At 52.2% G+C, this 24,148-nt stretch overlaps 1 protein-coding gene across 1 annotated transcript in view; it reads left to right on the forward strand.

Moving 5' to 3' along the window:
* Nucleotides 1-10,499: 10,499 nt before the first annotated feature.
* CD101 (CD101 molecule) overlaps nt 10,500-24,148 on the forward strand; it is a 17,634-nt gene continuing 3,985 nt past the window's right edge. The window contains exons 1-6 of the mRNA XM_031058122.1: nt 10,500-10,551; nt 11,489-11,737; nt 13,522-13,938; nt 16,634-17,011; nt 18,175-18,558; nt 19,782-20,186. Of these exons, the coding sequence (XP_030913982.1) occupies nt 10,500-10,551; nt 11,489-11,737; nt 13,522-13,938; nt 16,634-17,011; nt 18,175-18,558; nt 19,782-20,186 (1,885 nt within the window). The remainder of the gene's footprint in view (nt 10,552-11,488; nt 11,738-13,521; nt 13,939-16,633; nt 17,012-18,174; nt 18,559-19,781; nt 20,187-24,148) is intronic.

The raw sequence follows: 24,148 nt of genomic DNA on the forward strand, positions 1-24,148 counted from the left end.
CATGGGTGGAAACAAAGGAATTCATTCCCTGTTTCCCCTTGGCAGGCAGGTGCTCAGCCATCCCCAGGAGAGCAGGGCTGTGTCACACATAGCGGTGACTTGGGAAGGCAAACACCTTCGTTCTGAATGTTCCCCCTTCCTCCTCCCACCACTTTTAAATGCCCAGCATGGCACTCTCTGCTCTGGGGTATCCCTGGGCTCAGCTGGGGTCACCTGTCCTGGCTGTGTCCCCTCCCACCTTCTCGTGCTCCCACTCGCTGCTGGAGTGGGGTGAGAGGCAGAAAAGGCCTTGGCTCTGTGCACGTAAGGAGAATATCCCTGCATTATCAGCACTGCTCCCAGCACAAATCCAAAACACTGCCCCATGTAGCTACTGTGAAGAAAAGGGACTCTATTCCAGCCCAAACCAGCACACTTGCTTTCCAGCAGGACGTTGTTTGAGGCAGCAGTGGTTTTGGGAGGCCAAGGCAGGCTTTGGCAAGGTGAGTTTGTGTTCAGAGTGGTGTACGCTGTGTCTGACAGGCTGCAGTGCAGGCCAGGTGTCAGCAAAGTGTGTACCTTTGGCTTCTTTCCAGATGGAAAGGTGTGCTCTGCAGGGTCTGCTTGCAGGAAGCTGGGAGGTGGCGCCAAGCTCTAAATCCTTAAGGAGCAGCAGGAGCCATCGGCCGAGATCCAGGAATGTCACAAATGGTCCCTCAGCAGAGCCTCTGCCAGCTGTGGGTGCCCAGCACACACAGGGAGAGCAGGAAGGAGTGGTGGAGGACTCCTTGGCCTCGAGCTGTGCAGGTTACAGCTCACAGGTAAGTTTGGATGAGCTTTTATGAAATTCACTTGCCTCCCCCACCCCCTGGGATGACCTGGGTCTTAATATCATTCTTGTAAACGTGCTTGGATTTTGCCATAAGAGAGAAAGCTGAAAAATATGAGTCTGGAAATGCAAAGGGGTACTGGTAAATAAGTACCTGGGTGTTGCAGTGAGTGATGGGAGGTGTCAGGTCTCTAACACTGCCTTGTACCTGCCATGGGCTCTCCCAGCTGCTGATGGACGTATGGCCTGCTGCCACGGGGGCAGTCTGAAAAGCACTTTTGTGCCAGAGCCTGAGAGTTTAGTTGCTTTCATAACAGCAGGCTCAGGCAACACACTTGGCTGTCCTTTTTCTCTGACAGACCCTATTGGTGCTGCTGTGCCTCTGGCTGACTGCCCTGCTCGGGTCAGAGCTGGTCCAAAAACCCTCTCCGGGCTGGAGCTGGCTGGTGTCAAGCAGGATGCATGAGGAGACCTGCCTCCTCTTTGTCATGTGAAGCTGAAGCCTTGTCATGCAAATCCTCCAAGGAAATGTGTGGCTTCAGCCTTTCCTGTGGGACTTGCCACACTTCTGTGACTGCAGGGGGCTGTGTCAGGACAAATGGTGTTTCAAGAGAGAGTCTTTAGTGACTGATTGAAGCTGTGGGATGTGCTAACTGAAGGAAAAGCCACTTCTCACTCTTGTGCCAAATACACCTCGAATGCCACGTGTAGCTTTCAGTCAGACAGCCTTTTGCCAGGGGTCTCCTTCTGCTACTGAGGAAAATGGCATTGTGCTGTAGCCAGCAGATGACTGATCCTGGGTTGTGGAGGAAACCAGGCCCTGTGGATTTCCAGGTCCCTCAGGAGAGCTGCCATAGACACAAGCTCTTCCCCACTCCCTGGCAGCAGAGCTGCATTCCATGAAGTGCCGGAAGTGTAAGAGCTTCCACCTCTGCCAAGGGGGTAGAGAGGCAGGACTTTGCAATGCAGGCTTTGGGAAAGCAAGTTAGCATTATACATACATACATATATATATATATATATATCTTTGTTCATCTGGGATTTTATAATCTCCAGCGTGTGCTGGGCCCTAGAGCAGACCACAGACTTAGTCTGAGCACACCTCTGTTGTTGTCAGAGGTGAGTGATGAAGCTGCAAGACAAATGAGCACTAAGTTCTGTTTCTTCTTAGCAACTTAACCTGGCTTATGCCCTCTAGTTCCTTGCTTTTATGACCCTGGCAATAGTTTGACATACTTAATGGATGGTAAGGAGTGCCAAAGACACTAAGTTCCTAAAAGTTTCCTAAAGGGTGGAGCTAGAGAGAAGGGAGGATGAGCTTCCAGAGCTCCTGCAGCAGAGCTGGCAATATGAACACACCTGGGCATCTGAGAACCCAGAGATGTCTGAGAGGACAGGACTGGTGTTGCCTCTGTGCTGACTTCAGCTCTACAAAGGCCCTGGCATAACGTGCAGTTGCTGGGATGCTAAGACTGTGGTAAAAAGAGAAAATATCCATGCTGCATCTGCCTGGATGTATGAAATCTGTGTGTGGTTACAGCCAAACGCACGTTCTGAATGCAAGTGCAGTAGTTGTAACCTCCCTTTGGTGTTCAGGTACATCCTTTTAGTGTCCTGAAACTTGTTTGCTGATTTAATCTGTGTTTTCTTCCCTCTGCCTTATCTCTTCTGTTTTTCATGCTTCATGTCAGGAGCCTTTTTGTGCCTTTGTCTCTCTGCATCTCAAGGACGATGGCCTTTTGTGCTTCTCTCTCTGGAGTAGAGCAGGGGTACATTGTCACAGTGTTCTTGAATCTGTTGTTATAGTGTGATCTTGAATCATCTGCTGAGGGCTCAGGCTGCAGAACTCCAGCCCAGTGCCCACTGCAGAATCACCTGCAAGGCTGGCACCCTGTGCACATACACACAAATGTTTTGTAGCCACATTCCTCATGAGGACTCCAGGCAATATGCAAGGAAAGTAAGCATTTCTGATGTGACTCCAAAGAGACATTTATCTTCCCTTTGCCAAAGCAGAAGCAGAAAAGAAACCCTTTTTCTTTCTAAGAAAGAGGGTTTAGCTTTTTTTCTCCATCTGCTTGCTATCATAACACAAATTCTGCTCAGTGTCTAGGAGCTCCAGACAAGCGACCACTGTGCTGAACATTTTCATTTTTCAGGATAACAACAACATGATTCATTGTTAACACCCAGGACAGCTACCCTGGACTTGAGAAACAGGTAATTAAAGAATGTAATTTATCTGAGCTATTTGAGATACACATCTCAGAATAAGAACTGAAGGCACTTGTTTCTCACTGTTGCTGTAGAGGAAAGCACAGCTCACCTAAGATATGAGAATTAGGCAAGATACTTGTATCCAAGTATTGGGCAGACAGGTAGGGGCTGAGAGAAATGAGGTAATGGCAGCTCCATCTAGGGATGGACTGGGGAGGAGGGAAGAAGTCCCAGCAGGGAGCAGTGGTCATTATTCAACCCACAGACAGGTGATGGGTCCTCAAGTTCTCTCCAAACACTGCTTATGTTTCTGTGAAAACACCCCCAGGATGGGTTCTGATCTCCATTTTGTTACTTGTCTAACACTTCTGCCTTTGTGCAACAGCCCTTGGATGATGGTTATCAGGATGAATCCAGTCTGCTCTGTGTGTTTTATCCTTTTGCAGGCTCCTAGACTTCAGCCAGGCAGCTTTTCTGCTCTGTGGCTACTGGAGTCAACCCCGTCTCATACTGAAGTCCCTGGTGTGTTATCCACAGTGTCCAGTCCCTCTGAAGGTGTCTTTCATAGTGGCTGTGCCAACAGCGAGTGACAAAGCTTCTCGGAGTATTTAGAGCAAAATCATTGCCATAAGGTGAGTCTTCCACAACAACAAAAAAAAAAAAGATAAAAAGATAATGTGTCTTTCTACTTTTATGTGGTTTTGGCTTTCTTCTGCAGGGACAGACCTTACTATCTGGTTTTTGTCACTGCCCACTCTCTCCCCTGCCCCCATCACTGTAGGCTGACAAAAGCATGGCCCCTTCCTCTAGCTCAGAAATGTCCATCTCTGTTTTTTCAGGGACAGCCCCTTCAGCTCAGAGAGCTCGGACTGGTAGAATAATCCATTTCATTAGAAATAAGATGTTAAGGTCCTTTTGAAGTTGATGGCTTTTCCTGTAGCCTTTCAGGTCCGTGCTGAGATGTCTTTGCCTTGTGCCATTATCTTTTTTTCCCCCCTCTCTTCTTTCTGTCTCCTACAGTTCCCTGCATGGATGAATGCAGAAAAGGTCTTTTCAGAAAAGGTCTATAAAGGTCTTTTGTGAGTTGCTATTCATTAAATTCCCTTTCCTCGACCTGACTGTGTACAGTGTTAACAAGACAGCTCTCAGGACCCCTGGGCACGGCGCTGCTGTCTTTAAACCCTCCTTTACCTCGTGTCAGTGGTGGCAGCAGCGTGTTGCCAGAGTGTCACCGCTTCCCAGCTCGGCTGAGACACACATTTCGGTGGTGAGAGGTGTTCTCCTGCGAGTAGCAGGGGAGTTCTGCAGGCTGTTTTGTGTGGAAGGTGTCGGGCAAAGGGAAGAGAGCTGCTGCTGTGTTGCAGTCCTGAGCACACCCTTTATCAAGCCCTTCAGTGGCAACATTGAAGGGGGAGTTGCTTTCACACTGAGACTGACAACCTGAGCACAAACAAGCGAGATGTACTGTGTACATTTGCAACTCTTCCTGCCATCTCTGTTTAATCAAAGCAGTGTACCCTGCAGGCTTTCCCTGGAGTTCACTGCAGCTCCTGCCTTTTGTTTGAAGGGAATTTGTTTGGCTCAGAGTAAACACAACTTAGCCTTTCTGTGACGATAGCCAAGACACCGTTCTGTAGTGCAAATGGAGGAGAGCAGCAGCAGCAGCCTCAGCATTGCCTACAATGTGCTCTGCTCTTGTGGTGTGACAGTGTGGGGTGCTGCTGTCCAGAGTGCTCTTCCTGAACCTAAGGAGGGTGAAAAGGTGACATACAGGAACCAGAGCATCTACTAAACACACCCAGCCCATCTACACCGGGAGACAAAGTTCCCCTGGCAACCAAGCTGACTTTCTTTGGACACCTGCATGTGGATACTTGAGGAGAAGAGAGAAAATATGCTTTTGGAGCTTCAAGAGGAACTGAAGCTGGCAGTTCTGGGATTTTAAAAAGGACCACTCTGACTCTGCTGTTGGGCCTTGAAAAGCCACTGCTATTCCTGTGATCTCAGAGGAGTGGGAAAGAGGGAGTTCTTTCAGGCAGATGAGCAAAGCCTTTGATGCTAGGTGAGGTGTAAGTGCAGCTCTGCCATTGCTCCCTTGCTTTGTGATTTCGGGAGCACAGCTGTGTGATAGTCCCACGTTGTTGGCAGTGCTGAGCCAGCCCCACTCCTCTGGTGCAGAAAACACTTCAGTGTCCTGGCTGGTAAGGATGGGACTTTGTGTCTGCATAGGTGGTGGGGTTTTATGTGGTGGGGTTTCCCTTGCCAGCCCCAGTGCTGCTCCGTGGGACCTCCAGCTCCTCCCTCAACCCCAGCCCTGCAGTAGCCTGCCTACAGCTCCTGGATGCTCTGCTCACTGCAGTAGCCTCAGGGCAGGGAAAAATCCATGCACTTCCCAATTCACACACTGCCAGTGGAAAAGCATGTGCTTCCTGAAGTGCCTTGGAACCCTCTGCCTACCTCTAGGACTGGGAAGCATGGTTTTGTCCATATTCCACTTGGGTTTGTTAGGAGAGCACCTCCCTGCTGCAGCCACTGGTGCAGTGGGTTTTGGGAATTGGAGTTGTCATTTTCCCAGCCTAGATGCATTTAACAATTGGTTGCAGCAATGGGTGTTTAATTCTCTTGCTAGCATTTCCAGGCCAGCTATTTAATTTCATTTTTTTCAAACCCTCTTGCTTCTGGAAATCCTGTAATCGAATCCAAGCTCTGTCAATCTAATTAGTTTTGAAGTGCAGAATCTCCATAACTTAGAGACCTAAATAAGCAGCTTAATATGAAAACCCAATTTCTCTCCCAACACGTAACACCGTCCTGTGCTCCCTGCCAGAAATGCCAGTGTGACTGCTCTGCTATCCCTCTGTTAACCTCCCTCCTCTCTTCCCCGGCCTCTGCCCGGGCTGTGTCCATGGGGAGCTGAAACAACCAGGCTCATCCCTCTGCTGCTGTGCTTCAAAGAGCCTTTCATGGTGCTGCTTGCGTAAAAGATGCTGATGCTGCTTCAGATGGCAGCGCAGAGCGGGCCGGGGGCGGCTCCTAGTGCTGCGCAGAAGCCGGGCTGGGCAGGGGGGCTGCACTTGGAGACTTCACCGTGACGTGATCAGGCCCTGCGTGTGCTGCAGGGGGGATCACCAGGATTCATGGAGGGCAGGCTGCTCTCTTCTTTGATTTCTTCTTTTCCCAGTAGGAACGATGGCGTAAATAAGAGCGAACACCGGATCATTGAAAAAGAGTTGTGCGTGTTCTCGGCTGTTTGCTACTCAGCATGGCCAGAGTCCTTAGAAGCTGCAGCTGGTACAAGACAGATGTTTCCCTGCTTCTCAGCCACTTCTGCTCTTAGATTTCAATTTCTCTTGTTTTGTTTGTGGTTTTAATTATTTGCTTTCACTTGCTGTACTGTGTTGTGTTTTTTCAGTGCAAACCGACCCCAGCAACCTCTCTGTGCTTCTGTGGGGTTTTGCTCATGAAGACCCTGACCTTGTCATGTGTTGGAGCCATGTCCCATGAGGGCCACGCAAGATTTGACTAAAGGCAGCAAACTTTCCCACCACCATGAGAAAAGGTTATTTTCTTCTCTTTTGTTAGCCTTTCCCTTTTTTTTTGTGGCTGTCTGGTTTTCCTGGGACTGGCAGGCCCCACAGCGCATCAGTGGGCAGATCTGTATCCACCGAGATCTCACTTGGCTCCCACAGCCCAAGGTGAAAGCCACGTGGCAGCCAGGCGAGCTCCCAGCGAAGTGAGCCCGGCTCCAGCAGGAGCTGCAGGGAATTTGGGCATTTCTGCTTCGTCAGGAGGTTTTTGGCCATGAGCGTGTGCCCGGGGGAGCGCGGCTGAGCCGCCGGCCTTGGGGAAGGCAGGCAGCAGGCCGGCTCGCTCTGTAATTGGGGGCAGCAAGCAGCTGCCTTTGATGTCTGAGCCGGGCTGAGAAAACCTGATGGCAGACTTCAAAGTCTGTTGCACCAGCTCCCCTGATTATCTGTAGGCTTCTGGCGCGTCCCCCAAGACTGCCAGATTATCCCGGCTAATGCTGTGCTCTTCCCCCTGTCCCCCCACCCTGCCTGGCGCCAGCCTCCTGCTTTCAAAGCTGCAGCTTCCATCACTCCCTGTCCTCCTGCCTTCCACATCACTGTGGGCATACAGCAGTGGCATTTCTGGGTGGGAGACAGAGCTCCAGAGACCTCCTAATCTAATTAGTTTTGAGGCAGAGGCAGCATTTTTGGAGAGCTTGCCTACAGCCTGCACCCCTGGGCTGTATTCCCCCTCCCCATTTGGTCACAAGAGCAGCCTGAAATGTGGGGAGCTCTCTGCAGCTGCTCTTTGCAAGGCACAGAGGTGTTTACAGCCACACAAGCTGAAAACCCTTCCTGTGCAAAGCTGGATTTGCCTATAACAGGGTTTGAGGTCTGATTTCCTTTGGAGGGTGGCGTTTGTTGTGACTTTTCAGTGGGAGCCAGCAGTGAGTGTGATGGCTGCAGGCGCAGGAAACCACAGCTTCCCTAACCCCAGGCACCCAGATGGGGTGAGGGAACTCGTGGGAGCCATGTAGCCAGACTGGGATCTGGTTACAGCCTTTCCCCTGTGCTTGCCTAATCCCTTCTGGGTGTCAACAGACTCCTCCCCCTAAAAATGAACACTAATTACTGGGTCACCTCCTTCACCCTCAGCAGCTTCCTCCACAGCCTTTCTACCCTGATGTGGGGCTGAGCCTGCCTTATTTCCATCTCTCCCCAGGCTCACTGCAGTGTGTAGGGTGAATGTCAGCACTTGTCTAGCCAAGAGGTTTCCAAATCTCTGTGGATGCTGCTGATGGCTGCTCTGCTCTTTTAGCAGAGCCTCCACCTTGCTTGGTAACTTTCCATGGTAACTTAGTACTGGGCTTGGTAACTTTCCATGCTGCATTTTTGGTGGCGTTTTTCTGGGAAGCTTTGACCCAAAGTGGCTGAGCAACATCCAAAGAGAGCATCTTCAAAGGGGTCCAGGGAGAGGCAGGAGGAAGGAGAATGGAGGCATGCAATTAAAGATGGTCACCACCAGCCTGAAAGACAAAGCCAGTGGTCTGGGCAGCCCAATCCTCAGCTTTATGCTCTGGAGGGGGAGATTGCTGTACCCTGCTGAGGTGCACTGAGAGGTGGTGCTGGCAGTAGCCAGGCTGTTCCAGGAGCCAGAGGCCAAGAGGGTTTAATCTCTATGGGACTATGCAGCACTTCAGTTCACCAGGTGGGGCCCTGGGCACATGCAGCACCTGGCTCAGAGAAGGAAAGTCCTCTGCTCTGTGCAGGTACAGGCAGGGACCCTCTGTGCTATCCAAGAAGAATATTTCCCTGTCATTTCCTGTCTGGTGTCATGCCTGGGAAAATAGGGCAAGGGAATCTTTCTTTCCATGGATTTGGACTAACTGATGTGGCTTCTAATGAAAATGCTGTCTTGGTAAAGAATTCTCTGATCCTCTCCCTTCACCCTGCCCTGCTGTATGTCTGGTTGCTCTGATTTCCCAGGGAGGAAGAGAGTGAGTTTTAGACTGTGCAGTCCCAGGAAGAGGGATCTGTTGGTTTTGTCCACAGAGCATTATTGCCAGGGATAGAGTTGGGCCAGGCAATCCTCTTCTCCCCAGTTTCTCTACTGCAAATGTAAACTGCGACTCGTGCATCATTAGAGCTGCAAGCTTGGAGTTAAACTGTCCCCAAGCGTGTGTTTATCTGCACACTGGCTGTCGGAAGCTCACTGAGGTTGAACTCCAAGTTTCCTTTCCATTTGCTCTGTCACTGTAGCAGAGATGCTTTTGATGCTTTTCCCTCCTCCATAGTGGTAAGTGGGCTGGCTTACTGTCAACAGGATGATCCCCCAGGGCAGTGCTGGCAGTGGGCTGCTCTTGGAAAGCAAACCTCTCCATCCCTTTCCTTCTGAAATGGGAAGGTTTAATCCTGCAGCACAGAATGTAAGCCTACCACACAGTTATGGCTGTGTCCTGCTGCCACAGGGCACAGACCCTCCTCAGGGTACAGGTGGGATCCTGCAGGGACCTCTGCCTGCTGCCACAGCCTGTCCCCTGCTCTGGATTTGGTTTTCTGAGGAGCTGGCTGATGGAGGGTCGAGCCTTGCAGCAAGAGGCCTCTGCCTCCACCTCCCAGCCTGTCATATGAGTTGGTTTTATAAATGGGGAAAGGAGGGACCTGGTGTTTGTTTTGGGTTGTTACATGAATCTCATTCCCTCTGGAAGCCCCCTGGGATCCAGCAAGAGGAGCTGTTTTATGGCTGGTTTTTGCTTGTGAATCCCTGAGCTAATTAAGTCATTCAGTCAATCCCTCTGGCAGCAGCGGGAGCAGCATGGCTCAGGGATAAATGCTTTGTGCCACCTGGGGAAAAAAAGCCCACCAACCCCAAAACAAAGAAAATAACACCACCCCAAAAATCCCCAAAACAAAAAAAAAAAAAACCACCAAACAAAAAAACCCAAACAAATAATTTCAGCAGTGCCTCTGAGCCCATCTCTAGTGTTTTGGCTGCATGCCTCAGAAACTGGGTTTCCCTGCCCAGGATGTGCCCCTGGATGACCCACCATGTGCCAGCACACCCCTGGCACCTGCCAGCAGGAGCCAGCAGCACGTCCCAGGTGATGCAGCCACTGCACTTGTCTCTGGGAATGTGCCAGAGCCCCTGGGACCATCCTGGAACCTCCTGGCCTCAGCCCTCCAGTGCAGCTCTCCATGTCCCATTGCTGCTGCCAGAAGTGTTGGGCCAGGATCTCCCACATCCATGGGATGTGCATACAGGATAGAGGCCCTGGCCAATTCCTGGCTCTGTGGTGATCCTCCAAGAACCAACAAGCGGGCTGGACTGGCTGCTGTGATTCTGCTGACCATGTAGTGGATGGGCTGGGCTGGTGGGGGTGCTGTGGGAGGGATGCCCCACTGGGGGCACTGGAGTGGAGAGAGCTCGATCAGCCATCTTCAAGGAGCGCTGTGCCACCCTGGCCTCTGCCTAAGGCATCATGCTGCTGGCTGCAGCCATGGGAAATAAATAGCTGGAGGAACCTTCATCCCTAGAAATCTGCTTCCATCCCTCCCTGGAATCCAGCCCCCTGTCCCCTCCTCGCTGTCAGCAGGGAGCAAGCAATAAAGGGGAAGCAATAAAGGGAACCTGAGACAGAGGTTTAGCCCATGAGCTGCTGCTGGACAGCAAAGCCACAGCCAGTGGTGCCCACAGGTGGGCATCTGGCACGGACACAGTGGCAGAAGGGGCTGTGGGCATCGTCACACTTGCCCAGGTGGCCTGGGGACAGGGTGCAGGCTGTCACCTCCCAGGGGGTGTTGCTTTGCTGATGCACCCTGCTCCGTGACTTCTCCCTGCCATTCTAAGCAGAGGAAACCACCACTAGAGACAGTTTCCTCCCAGCCTCTCTCTAAACAGCGGCGTGGCCATCGCCCATGAGAACCCATTACTGCTCCTCTGGGAGAGGATCCAAGCAGAGAGGATTCCCATGGGGCTGGCACAGTGCCTGGCAGCTGCCTTCCTCTTCCTCCTCCTCCTGGGTGAGTGCCCTGCCCAGTGGCCAGAGTTTTCTTGGAAGTGTTGTGGGGAAAGCAGGGCATGGGGGGCTCAGCCAGAGCTGCTCTGGCTCAGTTGCCATGGGAAGAGGTGCATCAGCCTGTGCTCCTTTTGCACTGTGTTTTCACTCCAAAATGAGAGCCCAGACCCTAGGAGGGTTTCAGTGAGGGGACATGCACGTCCCTGTTGAGTGGCTGATTGCAGTGTGGAGGGTGTTACCTCACTCTCTCTCCCATTGGGAGGGAATTTCTGGAGGTTTCCTAGGCAGCCCTGTCACCAGCTCTCTTCCCTGGCCATCACAGTTGTTTTTTGATTCAGGACCGTGTCCTGTGGGCATTCTGCTTGGTGTGCATGCTGAGCCCCAGACAGAGCGAATGTCACTGCTGGGAGCTATATGGAAGGGGAGGGTCTGTGGGTGGCAATCCCCAGACCCTCTGCAAGCAGAAATGGAGGGAGCTCTTGATGCTTCCTTGTGCCCCCTGCCTTCAGAGGAGTTCTTGCTGACCCCCTCTCCTGTGCTCTCCTCCATTTCTGCCTATGGAGCATCTCTGCAGCAGCCAGCTGCTGCCGACCTCCACTGTCCCGTGTCCCTCAGCTTCTGTGCTGCATCTCCTCCTCTGGCAGTGATCAGCTCTGCACCCCTGCTCCCTGTGCCCCACGCTTTGTCCAGGACATGAGAGCTCTTCATTTTAACACACCACAAGCTTCCTCCAGTGCTCTCAGCCTGGTTGCTGCTTCCCCTGCAGTGCTGCCTGAGAGAGGCTCTTCAGGCAAGGACGGGCTCGGCAGCCCTCTGGCCATGGTGCTCTGGGCTCTGTCTTGCGACCCCCAGAGTGGCAGGAGACAAGAAAGTTCAGGGCTCTGTTTTCACAGGGCTTGTTCCTGTAACTGCCCCCCTGCAAACACTGTGTGTGCTGGCAGGTCTGACCGATGCCCAGAGGCTGGTGACTGTCCAGGAGGGACCCCTCTACCGCGACCCCTCGTTCCCCTACGCCATCTACACGCAGCGCGTGCGCGGCCGCGGCATCTTCGTGGAGCGGCTGCAGGGGGACGCCGTGCTGCTGCACATCACCGAGCTGCAGGAGCGCGACGCCGGCCAGTACGAGTGCCACACGCCCAACACCGACGAGAGGTACTTCGGCAGCTACAGCGCCAAGACCAACCTCACAGGTGGGTCCTGAGTGGGGGCCCTGCTTGCGGTGGGACAGGTCGCTGCTGTCCCCACAGGGACATCTCATCTGTCAGAGGGACACTGGGGAAAGGGATTGATGGGTGGGGCTGAGGTAGGTATGTCAAGATACCCATCACCTTGCATGTTCTTTGGTTTGAGGAATGTTTGAAGCAGCTGGGGCTGTTTAGCCTGGAGAAGAAGGGCTTAGAGGTGACCTTATTGCTTCCCTTCAAGAAGTTGTAGACAGGTGGGGTCAGTTCTTGGGGCTTTAGCTGCTCAGAGTCACCCCAAGATGCATTAGAAAGTCTCTTTTCCCAGCCGGGCAGTCAAAGAAGGAGTCAGAACTCTTCAGTTCTCGGTCTCAAGGTTGTTTTTTGTTTCTTATCTATAAAATTCTTTCTCCTGGCCTGCTGAGGTCCACTCAGCAGGACAGACAGAGGCACTCTGGCCACCCCCGGGGCACTGTTATCTTTTTACACTAAAAACTATGTGTACAATATTTACAATTACTTTCCAATACCTATCACCTATGTTAGACAGTGAACTTCTACTCTAAACCAATTCAAAAGTGCCAAGATGGAGGCCAAGAAGAAGAAGGAGAAAAGCTGGACATGCCCAGATTCCTCCATCTTGCCCCCTGAACCTCTAAGCCTCCTATTCTCCCATTCTAAAAACCCCAAAAATCTATTTTTCCACTCCGTGACAAAGTAATTATTATTCTACTTAGACTTTTGTGGCTTTCAGATCTTCATATAAAGGTGGGAACATTTTCCATGGGGCATAATCAGTCACCGGGGGCTTGGGCTCTGTGCCAGGGTCTCTGAGCCCCCTGGCAGGGGTCCTGGCAATCCAGGACAGCCAGAGGGATGTCCTGAATTCCCACAGTCAGTCTTTTCCACCGGGCAGCAACTGACAGAGCAAGAGGACACAGTCTCGAGCTACATCAGGGAAGGTATAGGTTGGATATTAGGAAGAAATTTTTCACTGAAAGAATAATAAAGCACTGGAATGCAATAAAGCACTTGGAGCTATAGTCTGGTTGAGGTGTTAGGGCATAGGTTGGACTTGATGATCTTAGAGGTCTCTTCCAACCTCATTATCCTGTGATTCTGTGGTTATTGCCTCCCAGCCAGAGCAAGGGGAGGGAAACGAAGCCTCTGCTCTCCCATGGCCTGACTTCAGCTCCTGACACAGACCCAGCGTGTTGCAGCTGAGCACTGGGGAAGGCAGGAGTTTCCAGGCTCTGTGGGTGTGGGAATTGACCCAAGTGGGATACCCACAGATGGAGGGAGGTAGCAGCTCCTGCAGACCATGGGGAGGGAAGGCAGTAGGGTGGAGGTACAGAGGGAAAGGCCCAGCTCTGAGCCTACTGAGTCTACATGGTGGTATGGTGCTTCCACTTGGTGTTCAGCCTTGTTTTCTCCTTTATCTTGGTGCTGCACCAGTCTGCTGGAGATAGATCTCACTATTTGGGACAATGAGGGGATGGGCTCTAATCTCTGTGGGGTTGCCTAATTAATGCTGACTGTAGTTTGGCTGAAGAGGGCACTGTGAAGAGATTGACTGTTTTTTTCTTGTTTGCTGAGGTTTTAGTCGCTTCACACCTCAACGCAAGGTGATGGAAGCCTTGTCAGTCAGCTACAGATTTTTCTCCTGTTCTGTCAGATCCCTTGGGCCCTGGTTGCAGATTCTTGGGAGCTGTCCTATGCAGGGACAGGAGCTGCATTCTTGTGGTCCCTTTCAACTCAGGATATTCTGTGATTCTGTTTCTCCCCATGCTCAGTGATTCCAGACACACTCTCGGCTTCCATGGCACCCCAGGCCCTCAGTCACATGGAAGGGGATGTGGTGGAGCTGACCTGTGAGGTGTCCAAGGCCACTGCCCAGCACACCCATCTCTCAGTTGGCTGGTACCTTCTTCAGGGAGCAGGAGAGCAGCCTGCCAAGGAGATCCTCACCCTCTCCAAGGACTTCATCCTGAAGCCAGGGCCCTCTTATGAGCAGAGGTTCCTGGAGGGGGATGTGCAGCTGAACAAGGTTGGGAACACCACGTACAAGCTCGTCATCAGGGGAGTGAAGCCATCTGACCAGGGGCAGCTGTACTGTGAGGCAGCCGAGTGGATTGAGGATCCTGACAAGACATGGAAGGACATCTCCCGCAAACAAACACAGAGGACTCGGCTGGCAGTTTTGAGCCGGGGTAAGGCCTTTGCAAACTCACCTCTTGGCTCCAGCTCCCCTGTGCATTCCAGGCTCCACAGCAGCAGCATTCAGCGCCCCTTCACCTGCCTGTGCTGCAGCCCAGGGACACACTGGCTGGGCACTGAGGGGATGGGCTGGGCTGGGCTGAGCTCAGGGCCATGGCTCAGGAGCTGCTGGTGCTTTTGCTGCCAGCACCAAGCCCAGAGCCTCACAGAGCCGTGTGAGGCATTAGCAGAGGGCGCAGCGTGTGCCCACAGCAGCCTGGATGGATCCTTGGCAGTGCTAACTCCAAAGTGTGGCAAACAGGGTTGTTACACTGCCTCGAGGCTCTTGTGGCCTTAAAAAAGTCATCTGCTCGTCACTGTGCCTCAGCACAGGCACCGAGGGACCCAGGGGTGGCCTGTGTGTGCTGCACAGCTCTTGTTGGGGGTGGCTTGTCTGTCCCTGTGCCACCAGCCCACTGCTTTCCAGAGCAGCTGGTGCTGCTGTTTGTTAGGCCGTTCCTCTGAGCACCCTGTCTGCCATCCCTCCTGCCACAGCCTCTGCTGGCTGGGGGCCCTGTGCTCCTCACCCTGCTCTTCCCCCAGATGTGTGTGAGTAGCTGTGCCCAGGGGAAGGGAGAATCTCTCTCTCTCTGACTGTCACTAGTAAGCTTTAGCTCAAAGCTGCCAAGACAAGGCTGTGGCTAGTTGGTGTCCTTTAACACAGGGCGCAGTAAAATGGGAGCAGGTCACCCCCTGAAGCCCTGCCTGTGGATGTGGTGTACCCTGTCCCCACTCCTCAGGGTGGGTGGAGGAAGCCTCAGAGCAGAGCAGGGGCAGTAAGGGGAACTGATGTGCCGTGGGAGGGCGGTGAGTCAGAGCAGGAAACCAAAGAAACTGTCGGGTGAGAACTCCGCACTCCGAACGTGGCTCAGGGGAGCAAGCTATCAGGACGAGGGGGAGGGAAGTGTGCTCTCTTGTCACTTTGTCTCCTGAAACCTGGCTAAGCTTTATTCCCCTCATTGTGCACTGCTTGCAGCAAAGACTTCCCAAGCCTGCTGCTGCTTGGGGAGCACTGGCAGTCAGTGCACTTCTGTGCATCCTCTTGTTGAGGAGGGCTTGTCATGACTGGTGGTGTGAGGATTCAGGCGTCAGTGCCATGGGATTGTTTAGAAACTTGTCAGAGTTTGGTATTTGTCCTGTGGTAAGTGTTAAAGGCAGAAGGGAAGTGATGGTGGTGAGAGGTGCAGTGGTGGTGCTCCTGGTATTGCCATGGTGGCACAGCAGTGGGTGTGCAAGCCCTCCATCAAATTTGCAGGGCTGGTTTCGTCCTCCAGCACCCAGTGGGGGACCTCAGGGCTGAGCACCCCGTCACTCCGAGAGCCATCGGCCGCTCTGACCATGGCTAGCTGCTCCAGCTATAAACTCTGCAGCATATATTTGCTATAAACTTCTATAAACTCTGCAGCAAATATTTAGGAATGCCAAACATATCTGCAACAGCTGGGATTCCTGTTCACAAACTGTTTATGAACCAGTGTTTAAATTCACAGGGTGCTGTGCTTTAGGTAAATTATTTGAGCCCTTCCAGTTGTGGTCTGGGAGCTGCTCTGTTTTCCTTCCAAACCACAGCATGTAACCTTTCCCTTGCTTTGAGACTCAGGGGGCACCACAGTGACCCAGGGACACAGTGGTGAGCCAGGGAAGGAAGGCTCAGTCCTTCCTCCAGGTTTTGGCCATGCCAGTGCTTTGTGGGGTCATGGCTCAGGGTTTTGGGGTACCAGTGGGTCTCCTGCTTGCAGCCACTGTCCAGCCAGGCTGATGCCAGGAACCAGGGGCCTTGAATGCCCAGTGAGGAAGATGAATGGTATCACAGGACCCAGAGATGGGGTCCCTACCTCAGACACAGCTGACTGACTGCCCAAGAGGGTCTGCCAAGGGGAAGATGGCTTTAGGTTCCCCCTGTCACTGCCTCCTTTGCTCAGCACCTACTGCTAATTGGTGTGGGGAGCAGGATCCACCTTCTCTTTCTTCCTTCCTGCTTCCCCATGATGTGACAAGGCTTAACATTTCTGCTTTCTGTAGGAACTTAACACAAATCCTCTCCAGCTTGGAGAGCATCTCTTGCCCACAGCCCACAGTAGCCACTGGGGGTTTCAGCATGCAGGAAGAACCACAGTAGATTCAGACAAGCCACTTGAATGCCAGCCCTTCGTGCACCTTTTTCTACCACAAGCAGCATAGTTAAAACCACCACTGTGATAAAACCCCTTTTTGGCTTACAGGATAGATGTTCCATGAGGTAAAACAGCTCCAGGAGGTGAGGCAGAGCAGCACCTGCAAAAGCTGATGCCTCTGAGTTCGGGCAGCCCCCAGTTCCAATGCCTGAGCTGAGCAAGGGGAGGCTGTAGCCAAAGGCTGTCCCAGTGAATGCTTTGCTCTGTTGGGTTTATCTGCTCTTAAGGGGGGAGCTCAGCTCCCCAGGGCTCTGGCTCTTCCTCCACCTGCAGCTGCTGCTTAGTGCCCAGAGCTGCCAACCCTCTCCCCAGGGTCAAAGTTTTCCATCCTGATCACTTTTCTTCTGAAAAAAACTCCAACATTTTAACCGAGAATTCCCTCCTGCTGCCCTCTGCAAGGCCACTGGTGCTGCCAGGCAGGAGGGAAGCATGGGCAGGGCCACCCACCACCTTCCTTGCTTTTGGTTGCCCACAGACAAAGACCTCTCCGTGGACCTCACTGCCACTGAACCCTCCCTTTCTGAAGGGGACACCTTGCAGCTCAGTTGTGTGGTGGAAGCCCCAAAAAGCAGCAACTTCAAAGTCATCTGGCTCCTCAATGACATGGAAGTGGCCAGGATTGACCCCCATGGGGTGTTGACTTGGGAGGAAGAATACGAGGAGAGAGCCAGGCTGGGGCAGCTCCGAGCATTCAAGCCAAGCAACACAGTCTATGTCCTCACCATCTCTGAGGTGGGGCTGGAGGACAAGGGTACCTACCAGTGCTCTGTGTCGGAAATGAAGACTCCTGGAGACTTGCAGAGCATCCAGACCGCTGTGTCATCAGGCATCCAAGTCGACGTGAAGCCAGTAGGTTAGTAAAGCCTAACAGCTGCTCTGCTGGGTAAAGTCTGCAGGATCCTTGACTGGGAAATGCTTTAGGTCTGGCCTCATCTTGACAAGGGCAGTAAGAGTGCAAATATGCCATAGTTTTTTGATAGATAATGGGAAAAGCACGTGCTTTAGCACATATTAGCGTGACAGACACAGTAGCTGTCAAGAAAGTGTAAACCTTTAGTCCAGTCTCTTCACAGTAAGTTTTGGGGCAAATAGGTAGAATTCTGAGGAGTCTGGATCCTCCTGTATCTTTGGTACTGAAAGCTGTGAGCAACATCTGCTGCTACTCCTGAAAAATCACAGGAAAACCCAGCAGAACAGACACGTCTAGGGAGGGGGATCATTGCCATTTCCATCAGGGTACTCACACTGTTTTGGATGGATGATTTGTGAGAAACCACTCTAAGAAAAGTGTGTAGGAGGCTCTTGGTCTCCTTGTCATAGCTAGGTAATGGTTTTTCTGATGTAGCAGGAGCTGCCTGCTGGGACTCTGTTTCTTAACTCATTCTTTATGTATCTGTGTCCCTAGAAAGACATAAAACAGAAAGGAAAAAAAAAAAACCAAAATGACAACAAAACAAAAAACTGCAACCACAAAACCTTCTCCAAATTTATATGAAAAGGCTGGTCGAAAATTTTAGGCAATTCCCCAATATCACTGAAGGCATATTGGGGACAGCTAAAGGTGATACAGAGACTCTATCATCAGAAGCTCTGAAAAGACACCTTATTATTAGAAATCTACAGTTCTTATAAAAATAATGGTGGACTTAAGACTTGATTGGGCCTTTAGGAATCTTCTGTCACACAGTTGGTGAACTATAGGAATATTCTCTCACCCTATTGGTGAACTATGAATAGCACATTCTGGAGAACCATATCTATAAACAACGGTTACAGAAAGAGAGATAATAATTGGTTGAATTATTTCCTCTAAGTTTCTCACAGCTTCTACACAGCTTCCCAGGATTTTCCTGGCAGAACTGTGTCTCTCTCTGTTCAGAGGATATGTAATTACTACACCCCAACTACTCTTCTTTTCCAAAATCAAGATTTGTCTGGTCTTCCCATGTAATGCTAGAGTATCTCTGGCTTTTCCTAAGGAGTGCAGCATCCCAACGCGGTCACTGTCATTTGCAGAGAGCCACTTGCGCCTGTCTGTGTCCACCAGCACCCCACGGGTGACAGCAGGAGACGCCCTGATCCTGCACTGCGAGGTGCAGGGAGCCACTGGCCCCGTGTCCCTGCGCTGGTGGCACCTGCCGCCGCAGCAGCCGGGGCACAGGGAGCTGGTGGCTGCCATGGAGCAGGATGGCACCCTGAGCCTGGGCAGCACCTACCGGGATGGGGGGGCTCGGGGGAGCCTCAGGCTGCAGAAAGAGAGCTCTGGAACCTTCACCCTGGTGATCCCCAGCACGCTGGACGAGGATGACGGTGGGCAGTACCGGTGTGAAGCCACGCAGTGGGCCCGAGGCCGGAACTGGACAGGCAAGGGGAAGGCAGCGGTGACGGTCAGCTCCATGGGTGAGTTCGGCCATCCCTGTTTCTGGGTTGGAGAAGTGGGTGGATCTCAGAATCTCTGCTGGTCAGAGTGACTCTGAGATACGTACAAGCCTCTTTTTCCCAGCCCAGCAGTCGAATAAGGAGTCAGGATTCTTCTATTCTCATTCTCAAAGTTGTTTATTATTTCTTATCTCTAACATTCTTTCTCTGACCTGCCATAGGTCTGTCTGGCAGGTTGGGTTGAGGCACACTGGCCACCCTCAGAGGTGGTGTTATCTTTGATACTAAAAACTACGTGTACATTATTTACAATAACTTCCCAATACCTATCACCTATGTTAGACAGCGAGTTTCTACCTTAAACCAATCCAAAAGTGCCAGCATCACCCAGAATGTGGAGGCTAGGAAGAAGAAGGAAGTAGGACATGGTACGCCCAAATTCCTCCATCTTGGGACCCCGAACCCTCATTCTAAAAACCCCAAAATCTATTTTTCACCCTGTGACAAACTATTATTCTACTTAAACTCTCTTGACTTGTAATTCTTCATATAAAGGTTGGTAATTGTTTTTCCATGGGTCAAAATCAAAGGCACAGGGGTCTTGGGCTCTGTGCCAAGGTCTCTGAGCCCCCCTGGCAGGGGCTCGAGTCCTCCAGGGCAGCCAGAGGAATTTCCTGGGTTTTGACAGGTGGACACATCAGTGGGACATAGGCCTGCTGTGCTCTGAGCCCTGCTGATGCTGCTGCAGGGTGACCTAGGGCTGATCACTTGGCCCTGCAGTGCTTCAGTTTCCCTATTTCTACCAGGACGCCAGAGTCCTCCATGGTGTGTTTTGGGAGAGACCAGTGGGAGACACCGGCTAAAATGCTCGGGGACCTGAGGGGCAGTATCTTGCTCTGCAGGCCTGTCTCCTTAAGCTGCAATACAAAATATCTGTTCTAGCAGCATAATTACTTGAAGTAATTAAGTTCCACAAAGCTACTTGCTGAGTTGTCTGGTGGTATTTATCAGAGATACACCCCTGGTGCTGGCCTCTGATTGCTTCTCCTGCCCTCTTCTCTGAGAGCAGAGCTGCTCATCTCCATGGTGTGCAGTGACCATGTCCTTCCTTCTTGGGAAGGGAAGGGTGCCAGTGGGATGGTGCCGGGGAGGACTTGTGTGCCCATGCCAAGGGCAGGACTTGTGTCCCCAAGCCAAGGGCAGGACTTGTGTGCCCAAGCCAAGGGCTCTCTCATCCCGAGCAGGTCTGGGTCTGCACGCCACGCTGAGAAGCCGAATTGCCACGGTCAGTTATGGGCAGAGTTTTGAGCTCTTCTGCCAAGCGGCTGCCAGTTACACCCTGGAGGAGGTGCCGCTGTCTGTGCGGTGGCGTTTCCAGCCCAGCCCGCCCACGGGTCCCTTACAGGAGCTGGTCCAGGTCCTTCCCAATGGCACTGTGCTCTGGGGGGCGGCACAGCCACGCTTCCAGGGGAAAGCCCAGCTGGCCAAGACTGACACCTCCTTCAGGCTGCACGTCCACAGCGCCCTGCCCGCCAATGAGGGGATGTACCAGTGTGAGGTGGAGGTCTGGAGGAGGAACGTCCTGCCCCTGGGGCAGCCAGCAGCCAGCACCAGCTCCAATGCCGTGGGAATAAAAGTGGTGCTGCCAGGTAAGCAGAACCTTCAGCAGAGGTCTCTCCTGCAACTTTAAATCCATCAAACATCACCAGGGGCAACCCCAACTGATGTCTGGGGTGTCCCCAGGACTGCAGGAGATGGTGCTGCCTGTTCTGGTGCTTCCTCAGCACCTGACAAAACCTTGGAGGCAAATTTGGTGCTGGCAAGCGGCAGTATCTATTTGTTGGCAGATTAAACCAAGCATACAGGGATCAGCCTTGCCACTAGGATTTTAAGCCTGCTTTCTGGAAAGAAGCAGGCCCCCCCCAAGAATCCCAGCTGAATGTTTGGGGTGCAAGGTACACCCCATGGTGTGAGCTTCTGGGAGGCAGTGGAGAGAGACCAGCCTCTGAGGCTGATGCTGGGGTATGCCTGTGTTCCCTGGCCAGAATATTGAAGGTATGCTGAGAAAGCACCAGGCCCCTCTGCCGGGCTGGGAGCCAGCACTGAGCCTCCTGCCGGGCACAGCTGGGCTGCACAGCCAGGGCCCTGCCCAGGCTTCCCTTTTATGGCCACCCCTGCAGGCAGGGGCTGCGCTGCCATCCCTCCTGCCAGCATCCCGCTGGGAGCCTCATCCTCTTATGGAAGAGAGATGTTGCAAGCAGCCAGACCCCAGCCCCCAAGCCAGCCTGCTGCTTGCCACCCCCAGCAGCACCACAGTGCCAGTGTGCCCTGCTCACAGCTGGGGCTGCAGGGTTTATCCTGGCCAAAGCCTCTGAGCCTCTGCAGGCAGGCGTGACAACATGGGCTGGTTTGGTTTTTTGCCCTTGTGTCTGTTCTGCTAGCAAAGGAGAGTTCTTGCTCTTTTTTAATTTTTTTTTTTTCTTGCAGTAAGTGCTCCTTCCTCTAAAATCCTTGGATTTTCGGAATCACAACCCAGTGAACTGAAATTATGCATTTTTCATGTATTTTAACTGATGGGTTTACTGTAGCTAATACATTTCCTCCCCTGTCTGGACTCTTTTCTCTGGTGCTCTCTCCTGTTCCACTGTTACTGCTTCCTCACCCCTGCGGAGCTGACTGCTGGGATGCTCTGGAGCTCCAACCAGCTGGAGCAGGGTGGCACTGAGGCAGAGGGGTGACAATAATCAGCATCTTTTAGCACACATCTGTAGTGTAAATGGCATTAAGATGAGCAGGTGTAATTGCAGAGCATCTACACAGAGGAGATGGCAGCAGCATGAGATGACAACATTTGGCTCCAAATGTGTTGCAGCTGCTGCTGGAGACTGCAACACCATAAAAGATGGTGGGAACTGGGAGAGGGTGATGCACAGTGGGAGGTTCCTGCTGCCTCTCGTGCCACCTCTCTTGGAAAGGCAGCATGAGCCAGTGGAGGATATTTGGGAAGGTAGGGAAGTCTGGGGAGGAAGCTGGCTCAGGCAGCAATAGGGTTGAGGGGAAGCTGCAGAAAATGAAGCTGCAAATCATGAAAATCACCAGCCTGCTTCTCCTCATATAAAACCTTATAGTTGGAGCCTGCAGAGATACCGGAGTTCTTGACTTTTTGCTTCAGCACTTTGTTTACTACTTGATGTCAGTTGGTGCTTTAGGAGTTTACACGTTGCTGCGATCTATGGACCATCTTCAGATGGGAGGGACATCCATGAAAGATTATAGCAGACAGGGAAGGAGGACAGATCTTTTCCATTTCCAATATCTAAGGTGGGATCTCATAATTAGTGCTCCATGAGCCTCTCAGTGTAGCTGAGTGGGCATTTTAATTTTTCTCCAGTGAAGCTGGAGTGGGCATTTTCACCTCGTGTCCCCCAGGCCTGCAGCCCACATGAGCTGTGTCCCTCTGCCTGCTCCACTGCTCAAGCCAAGAGTCAGCAGGCAAGGTTCACAGGGAGACAGGTTAATTAAATTGAAAATGAAAGGGAAAAAGGCATCATGGCTTTATGTGAGAAAGGAAGAGGCAGGCAGCTCCTCTGCCCTTTTGGTAAATGATCTTTAGCAGCAGAGAGAGAGGAGACATGAACTAAAACAAAGGGGCTTTGCAGCAAGTGCTCTGCTTCCTCTTGAGGTGATCTCCGAGAGTGTAACAGCAATTTTGCTCATCAAAATCAAGCACTCAAGGCTTGGTTCCTGTGCCTCCTCTCTGAGATCTCATAGCTTTTCCTTCTCTGGAGCATTCTCTGTCCCAGTGCATGCCAGGCTAGGCCATACCCAAGCAAGACCCTGCCTGCCCCCTTGTCCCCTGGCACTTCACTGACTGGCTGAGGGGTATCCTTGGTGCTGAGCAGATGAAGTTAGGGAATAAGTGTCTTATTTTTTCCAGTGTGGCCAGTTCACCTGTCACAGAAACACAGGATGGTGGTGACTGGCAGGGACCTCTGGAGGTGACCTGATCCAACTCCCTGTGCAAGCAGGGCCACCTAGAGCAGGCTGCCCAGAACCATCTCCAGATGGCTTCTGAGTATCTCCAGTGTCCCCCTCTGCATTTGTGCTTCCACAGAGCCAGCTCTGGGATGGGTGTGCTTTTAAATACTGAAGTTTAAGACATCAACTTGCATCTAGTTCCCAGGTGTGCTTGAGTCATGGCTTTCATGGTGGATCTGATGAATTTTCACAGTGTCCTAATTAGGGTGACTGCTGTCCCCTCTCTTCTGCTTTTTGCCCATACCTGTTTCTTCAGAGCAGCAAATGCACACTGTGAGATGCAGGACAGCACTGTGATCCCTTGGGAACATCCCCCTCCCATTCATCCCAGTGAGTGTTGCTGTGGAAATCCTCATCACGGAATTGAGGCAATAAGCAGACACTGGGACTTGTGCAAGTGCCTCTGTGGAGGAAACTGCCAACCTTCTGGTGAAAATGTGTTTGTCTGCAGAGAGAAGGAAGAGTAATGGGGTGCAAAGAGAAAAGGATAAGCAGGGAGGTTTTGCTGGCAGATTTCACAGAAGCAGAGGCTCTACAGGGATGTAAAGAGATATTGCTTGGGATATTTTGCTTTGACCAGTCTCAAGAGAGGCAGTGAAGGGCTCTGAAGTGGATTGCTTGGGTTTTGAGAAGAAATGCTTGAAGGAAGGGGAAATGTGCAAGCTTTTTCCTGCAGTGCCCCTCTTCCCCCTCAGCCCCTATGGGAGAAGCCACAGCTCCCTCCTGTCCCAAAGCCCTCTCCACAACCTGCTGCCATTGCATCCCTTGGAGAGGGCTGGGAAGGAGAGTGCCCTGCTGAGCCTGTGGCCAAGGACAGGGGTCTGAGACATTCTGAGGGACCATCTCAGTGTGAGCTCTGCTGCCTGTCCCAAACCAGCACCCAGGGGCTGAGCCTTAAGGGAGCTCAGCTGTCCCCAGCCTCTGTGGCAGAGGGTGTCCTGCTGCTCAGCTCATAGGCATGGAAAGGGCTAAGAATGGAAACTCAGCCTACAGTCCCTTAAAACCCTGATGGGTGTCTCCTGCTGAGTAATTTCTCCCTACCTGAGGGTAATACCTGTGTGTATTCCTTCCCCTGACTGCTGAGCATGGAGGGGAGGGTGGAGGGGAAATGCAGGTGCCTGGAGGACCTTTAAAGATATGGATTTGCAGCCTTTTCACTGCTGGAGGAGAGGTTCCACTGTGGGAAGAGGTTCCCTCAGAGCAGGAGCAGCACACACACATCAGGATCAGGATTTCCCTGTGCCCAGGGCAGAGCTGCAGGCAGCACCATCCCTCTGCTCTCCTCAAGTGCACAGCACTGAACAATCACTGGGTGTGATCACAGAGGGTGTGCAGGACTCTGTTGTGTGGTTTTGGATTAATAACCACAGCAAACACCTGAGATGGCAACTGTTAGTGAAAACCACAGAGGCTCTGTAATCTCTCTGTGATAAAAGACACGTGTTCACAGTCTCCAAAGCTGTGGGCTGTTTTTGTCGCGTATGTGTGAGCCTGCTGATGGGAGCAGTGGTAGACAGACACATTTGCTTCAGACAGAGGCTTTGCCTCCCAGCTCCAACACAATGGCTGGCTT

The sequence above is a fragment of the Geospiza fortis genome, unplaced genomic scaffold (genome assembly GCF_000277835.1).
Source record: "Geospiza fortis unplaced genomic scaffold, GeoFor_1.0 scaffold72, whole genome shotgun sequence".
Classification (NCBI taxonomy): domain Eukaryota; kingdom Metazoa; phylum Chordata; class Aves; order Passeriformes; family Thraupidae; genus Geospiza; species Geospiza fortis.